The 7,500-nt window shown below is 37.3% G+C and overlaps 2 protein-coding genes across 2 annotated transcripts in view; one reads left to right on the top strand and one right to left on the bottom strand.

Annotated features, from left to right (window-relative positions):
- The window catches only part of LOC138866362 (uncharacterized), a 5,549-nt gene extending 3,951 nt beyond the window's left edge, over positions 1-1,598 (top strand). The window contains exons 2-3 of the mRNA XM_070138888.1: positions 1,042-1,270; positions 1,531-1,598. Coding sequence (XP_069994989.1) covers positions 1,042-1,270; positions 1,531-1,598 — 297 coding nt within the window. The remainder of the gene's footprint in view (positions 1-1,041; positions 1,271-1,530) is intronic.
- A 4,535-nt stretch (positions 1,599-6,133) lies between these two features.
- Positions 6,134-7,500, bottom strand: part of LOC138866361 (coiled-coil domain-containing protein 34-like) — a 6,087-nt gene continuing 4,720 nt past the window's right edge. The window contains exon 5 of the mRNA XM_070138887.1: positions 6,134-6,377. Coding sequence (XP_069994988.1) covers positions 6,134-6,377 — 244 coding nt within the window. The remainder of the gene's footprint in view (positions 6,378-7,500) is intronic.

Genomic DNA, 7,500 nt, shown 5'->3' with positions numbered 1-7,500 from the left:
TGAGAAGAGAAGAGAAGTAAGAGAGAGAGAGAGAGAGAGAGAATTAGTGAGCGGGATAGAGAGAGGGAGAGTGAGAGAGATAAGAAGAGAAGAGAAGTAAGAGAGAGAGAGAGAGAGAGCACGTGTATGTGTGTGTAGTAGTACAAAAAAATCCAGTGAATATCTTTACGGATAAAGACACAGCAGAAGCAAAAGGAATCCATTTTCGCAGAATTGTCCAAATGAATTATATCAGAATTTTTTTCTTTGCTCGGAAGATGTCATGTTATTTGCTCTTCTTCTTTCACGCCCGACGCCGGTCACGGACACGCCCATGTATCGCACTCACCTGAAGCTATAAAGCCTTTCTTGTCTGATTCTGAGAGTCCATACATACACACACACACACACACACACAGACATATATATATATATATATATATATATATATATATATATATATATATATATATATATATATATACATACATATATAGATGTATGTAAATATGTGTATATTTTCTTATATATATATGCATATATAAATGTGTGCACATATATATACATACATACATATATATATATATATATATATATATATATATATATATATATATATATATATGTGTGTGTGTGTGTGTGTGTGTGTGTGTGTGTGTGTGTGTGTGTGTGTGTGTGTGTGTATATATTTATATATATATATATATATATATATATATATATATATATATATATATAATATATGTATATATATATATATATATATATATATATATATATATATTTACATATATGTATGTATTTTACATACATATGTCGAGATCGATATTGGTTCGACATTCTAAAAATGCGGTGTTTATAATTGAAAAGACGTACAGATCCTACTAAAAATGTTTATATACTTTTTGAGGCATATTAATATAGCATTTTTTTACAGTAAACTGTAATGATTATATGTAAAATAGTTTGTTTAGACCTTAACAATTCAATGAGAGGAAAGTAATAATCCTCCAAACCATATCCACAATATCCCTCAGAACTTTGCCTCTCGCATCCCACTAGCTTTGTGCAAACGTTATCCCAATTTCCAAAGCAGGTGACCGGACCGGCCCATCCAATTGTCGCCCCATCTCTCTCACCTCCATCGTCTCCAAAATCTTCGAGCACATCATATACAAGCGTAACGAAGAAGAAACATATTCATCAACACAACACGAATTCCGACCCAAACAGTCATGTGAATCCCAGCTCACTGTCACTCATCACGACATGTCTAGATTATTGGACAGACGTGACGTGAAACAGGTCGACGCTGTTATATTATGCTTTGCCAAAGTCTTTGACAAAGTCCTAAAAAAAAGACTAAGAAACTACAGTTTTGCGGAATCACTGGATCAACTCTTCACTGGATCACAGCTTTTCTTTCTAACTGGACCCAACGCGTTCCTCTTGACGGTACTGTATCTCTTCTGGTGTCCCCCAGGGCATCGTCTTAGGTCCACTCTTTTTCTTACTCTATATAGATGATCTCCCATTAAAGTCTACAACTAGACTTTGCTGACGACAGCCTCACCTATCGACCAATGAAGATCCCTGACGGCTGCAAACCTCCAGACTGACCATGGCAACCTTGAGCAAAGGGAAACTAAAGGATTTCCGACCCGATAAATGCAAAACCATAAACTTCACTTGTTCACAATCCACTCACAAGAACTACCCAACAAACCATCACATAAATACCCTGGTATCAATTGAAATTCAGTGGGTGTAAGTATTTCTACCAACTCTGCGTAGTGCTAGCCCAGTTATAAAGCCTCCAACAACCCAGGTGATGCAAAATATTGTTTTTATAAACAACGAAAGCGCATCCTGCTCTAGTCCCAGGCTGTAAACATCCATCAGTGCAGCATTCATACACATTGGGCACAGTTTCAAGATGTTCATTGATAATTGCCAGAGCATACTGCTTAAGTATAGCAGAGGTGACAATGTCTTTTTTGGGGGGCACTCGTATATAATATACTTAGGTCCGACATTTTCCACGTTGGAACAGAACGTCCATGTTTTAATCATGGGTGTGTTCAACTGAGATAAATGTTTACGTGTTACTTGTAGCCATGGATTTGAGTTTGAATCGATGTTGTCATTCAATGTTAGCTCTATTATTCTGTTTTCGTTGTCTTTGGAACTCTGCACAATAGAGGAGCTTTTAACACTAAATGTTTTTATGTATATTATTCTTTCGTAATCTGAAGGTATATTAAGGTCTGTTCTCATATGCACAATCCTTGTTTTACGGACACTACCCCATTTTGTAGAATTTCTAAACTAGCGTTGATTCCTTGAACAAAACTGGGTGCATGATAATCCATGGCCAACCGTATGTATGACAGGTAAAAACGTTTACCAATATTGACATCTATACCATGATCTTTGCCGACAAGTGTCATAAGTGGCTCCAGCCGCTCCCACAGCCTTTTCTTCATTTTTTTATGAACTCAGCATTACTGACAATCACCACAAGGTATATGTATTGGTGGCAAAGATCTAGCTCAACGTCTTTTATACGAAACCTTGGCAGAGGGATTGTCTTTGGGTTAAGGGCTATCATCTGCTAAAAGTACATCAAGAATCTGTTGCAAATATCATCGGCATAGCAAATAACGGAGTCATTGCCCTGAAGTGGTATATCGCATTAGGATGTTACATGGCATAGTACTCAGTACGCCTCCTTGAGGTGTGCCGAGTTCAAACACTTATGTATAAGTACTCTGAACACCTCTGAAGAAACCCTGAGCCGATCCATTGGATAGATACATTTGAATCCATGTTGACAGTTTTCCCTGAATAGCAAAGCTAGCTACTTGCTCAAGGATAATTTCTCTGCAATATCAAAGGCAGATTGATGATCAGGAAATACGGTTTGTATGCCTGAGTTTGAGTTTGCAAAGTACTCTGCAAAATCCTGCTGACTGACACGTCCAGGGAGAAGTCCATACAGTCTGGGGGATAACTTAGCATGTATGCGGTACATGAGTCTGTTCAGAATTATTCTTTCAGGTAATTTGCATAGACAGGTCAAGGATATTGGTCTGTATTTGTCAGTGGTGGATTTAGGTTTTGGAATTCAGCTTTCAGTCCAGGGATTTGGGAGGATTACTTGTGATAGGCTTATTTTATACACACGCAAAATTGGGTAGTCTAGTACCTGAACAGTGGGACGAAGAATCCTGTAAGTAATGCCATCCTCGCCGGGGGCGGTTGTCCTGCCTTTGAGAAGGGCATTACTCAATTCCCACTCGGGTATTGGTAACGAAATGTGGAGGGAAGGTCCGTAGAGTTGTGTTGTGATGCCTGAGTAGCCTGGTAAGTCCTTATTGTTTCAGGCAAATCAGTCATTTTTGGTTAAAAAAAAATCCAATTTCCCTCTAATTCATCAATAAGGCTGCTGTTCTTATTTTCATGAATTCTGTGTTCTGTCATTAGCATTTAAGGTTCATAATTGTTCATCCTTTTTGAGGCGAACTCATACAATCACACGAAACACTTCCGGAATAGTTAGTGGATGGATATGTAGGTCGATAGACTGATAGGCATAAGTCTACAGTTAAGCACGCGTGTCTCCTTTGTTCACACGAAAACACAAACGTGCATATATGGCCATATATACACACGTGCATATACACATACATGTATACATACACATATGCATACACATACATACATGCATACATGTATGCCCACATACATACAGCCATACGTACATATGTACATACATGATACCATGCATTAATACATATATTCATGTATGCATACTCAAATTCATACATACTCACATGCATACTTACATGCATATATACATGCATGCATACACACACGCGTTCCCTTACACATCTTTGATTTACTATACATATGTCTGTAAATACTGCTCCCGTTTCTCTCTCTCTCTCTCTCTCTCTCTCTGTCTCTCTCTCTCTCTCTCTCTCTCTCTCTCTCTCTCTCTCTCTCTCTCTCTCTCTCTCTCTCTCTCTCTAAAAAAAAAAAAAAAAAAAAAAAAAAGAAAGACCTTTCCATAGCACCTCACAGACCGATTCCTATGACACGTGTAGCACCTATCGATGTTTTAGTGGGAAAATGAAGGAGGAGGAGCAGGGGGAAGAGGAACTGTAGAAGTAGGAGGAAGATGAGGAATACGAGAAGGAGGAAAGGAGGAAAAGAAGTTGGAGGAAGAGAGCTAATATAAGGAGGTGGAAGAAGAGGAGAAGGAGGAGGAGGAAAGGGAGGAAAAAGATATAAGGAGGAGAAAGAAGAGGAAAAGGAGGGGTAGAAGGAGGAGGAGGAGGAGTTGGTAGAGGAAGATGAGGAGAAGCATAAAAGAGAAAAGAGAGGAATAGTGGAAGGGGAAGTGAAAAAAGAGGAAGAATAGGGGAAGGGGGAAAAGGAAGGAGGATTAGGAGAAGGGGAAGAAAAAGAAGAGGAGGAGGAGGAGAAAAAGAAGGAGAGGATAAGGATATGGAGGAAAAAGAATAGGAATACTGCTCCCTTCTCTCTCTCTCTCTCTCTCTCTCTCTCTCTCTCTCTCTCTCTCTCTCTCTCTCTCTCTCTCTCTCTCTCTCTCTCTCTCTCTCTCTCTCTCTCTCTAAAAGAAAAAAAAAAAAGAAATAAAATATAAAATAAATAAAAGTAAAAATGTTTCCATAGCGCCTCACAGACCGATTCCTATGACACGTGTAGCAGCTATCGATGTTTTAGTAGGAAAACGAAGGAGGAGGAGGAGGAGGAAGAAGAATAGTAGAAATAGGAGGAAAATAAGGAGTAGGAGAAGGAGGAAAGAAGGAAAAGAAGTTAGAGGAAGAGAATTAATATAAGGAGGAGGACGAAGAGGAGACGGAGGAGGAGGAAAGTAGGAAAAGAAGGCGGAGGAAGAGAATTAATCTAAGGAGAAGAAGAGGAGAAGGAGGAGGAGGAGGAAAGTAGGAAAAGAAGTTGGAGGAAGAGAATTAATATAAGGAGAAGAAGAGGAGAAGGAGGAGGAGGAAAGGAGGAAAAGAAGTTGGAGCAAGAGAATTAATATAAGGAGGAGGAAGAAGAGGAAAAGGAGGGGTAGAAGGAGGAGGAGGAGTAGGAAGAGTTGGTAGAGGAAGATGAGGAGAAGCATAAAAGAGGAGGGAGAGGAATAGTAGAAGGGAAAGTGAAAAAAGAGGAAGAATAGGAGAAGGGGGAAAAGGAAGGAGGAAGAGGAGAAAAAGGAAAGAGAAAGAAGAGGAAGAGGAGGAGAAAAAGAAACAGAGGATAAGGATATGGAGGAAAAAGAATAGGAATAGGAGAAAGGGGAGGAGAGAAGGGAGAAAGGTGAGGAGGAGAAGTATAAGAAGGAGTAGGAAGTGTAGGAAGAGGACTAGTAGGAGAAGTGGTAAGAAAAGGCAGAATAAGGGGAAGAGGAGAACGGGAGGGGGAGCGAGAGAGGAGGAAGAAGAAGAAAAGCAAGAGGAGAAATAGGAAGAGAAGCAGTAGTTGTAGCAGTGGTTGATGTAGTTCAAGTGGCGGTAGTGGTAATGGCAGCAGGAGGAGGAAGAGGAGACGAGCAATAGAAAAATACAAAATAAAGAAGAAGAAGTAGAGGGAAACAGAAAGAGAGAGAGAGAGAGAGAGAGAGAGAGAGACAGAGAGAGCGAGACAGAGACAGAGAAAGAGAGAGAGAGCGAGACAGAGAGAGAGAGAGAGAAAGAACCTTTCCAAAAACTTCCCAAAAGTTGAATGCAAAGCGGCCTTTCACCCAAAAGCCCTTCCCGTTCTTCACAAACCCGAAGTCCGCCTCCAAGAATATTCAGCCTTATTATCTTCCACTTCCTATTTCGGAAAAGGCCGAATACTTGCGGCCACGTCACGCCATAACATGAAATGATTTTTTTTTTCTCCCATTCCCTCCATCCTCCTCCTTCTTCCTCTTTTAATAAAAAATGATAAGAAAGTAGCGTGTAATAGGATAGGGGGGGGTATGGGGGAAAGGGGAGGGGGGGAGAGGTTCCGTGGGGGGCCTCGTTTCTCTGTTGACTGTTCTTAATATTCGTCTTTTTTTTGCTGTTTTTCCTGTTCTCGTTCCTGGTGTTTTTGTTGTTCTTGTTGTTCTAGATGTTTTTACTGTTTTATTGTTCTAGTGGTGCTTATTGTTCTTGCTTTTGTTGCTGTTTTTCTTGTAGTTCTTGTTCGTGTTGTTCTTCAAGCCCTGGTTCTTGTTCCTGGTGTTCTTCTCGTTCTTGTTGCTCTTGTTCCTGTTCTGGTAAATTTCTTGTTGTTCTTTCTCTTTTTCTTGCTCTTGTTCCTCCTGTTCTTGTCGTTGTAGTTTTTTTTCTTGTTCTTGTTGTTTTGCTGTTCGTTTGGTTCTTGTTTTCCTTATGCTAATAATGATGAAAATAATAGCAATGCTAATAATAATGATACTGCAATAATGAGGCTAATGATAATAATGATGATGATGATGATGATAATATCAATAATGATAATAATAATAATAATAACAGTGATAATGATAATGATGGTAATAATGATCATGATTATAATGAAAATGATGATAATAAAACAGATAAAACTTTGATGAGGATGATGATAATAATAATGATAATGCTAATAATGATAATGATGAATATTATTATTATTATTATTAATAATAATAATAATAGTAGTAGTAGTATTAATACTAATAATCATAATAGCAATTATATCAATAATAATAATAACAACAACAACAATTATAATAATAATAATAATAATAATAATAATAATAATAATAATAATAATAATAATAATAATGATAACAATAATAACAATAATAACAATAACGGCGATGATGACGATGATAATAATGACAATAACAATGATAGTAATAATAATCATGATATCAATATATAATGATAATAAGGATAAAAGCAATAACAATAATGGCAATCATAATAATAAAATATATATATATAGTATAATAACGATCATAATGATAATAACAATAATCATAATCACAATAGTAACAATTATAATGATAATGGTAATAATAAGTGTAATGATAATAATTCTGACTATAATAACAATAGTAATAATAATAGTAGGAAGAATAATAATGCTGAGCTTGGCACCGACAACGAAGTGGACTCCAAAACAAAAACTATAGTATAATTATTAGGATGCTTATTACTTGATTGTCTAAATGGTGATTGTCTTATCAAGTTAGGCATAATTGTACTGTGGAAATAAGTAATATATATTAAAACTACCAAGGGTGCTTCACGAGAATTAGTCAGATAGATGCTCATTTGATCATACCCATTTCGACTTGTTGAAAAATGTAGCTTACTTCGGAAATTATTTACACCCTGGTGGAAGAAGCGAGACAGGATAACTATGGAATGACAGCCACAAATATTATGGAAGCATAAAGTTAAAAAGGATAATGATTAATTAAATCAACAAGAAACCTGGCTGGCAGGGCAGGTCGCGATTAATAATATTTTACTAAATTTTAGTAATAAA

Source organism: Penaeus vannamei, chromosome 25 (assembly GCF_042767895.1).
Source record: "Penaeus vannamei isolate JL-2024 chromosome 25, ASM4276789v1, whole genome shotgun sequence".
Classification (NCBI taxonomy): domain Eukaryota; kingdom Metazoa; phylum Arthropoda; class Malacostraca; order Decapoda; family Penaeidae; genus Penaeus; species Penaeus vannamei.
Note: the sequence above shows the minus strand (reverse complement) of the source record. Positions and strands in the feature narration are given on the sequence as shown.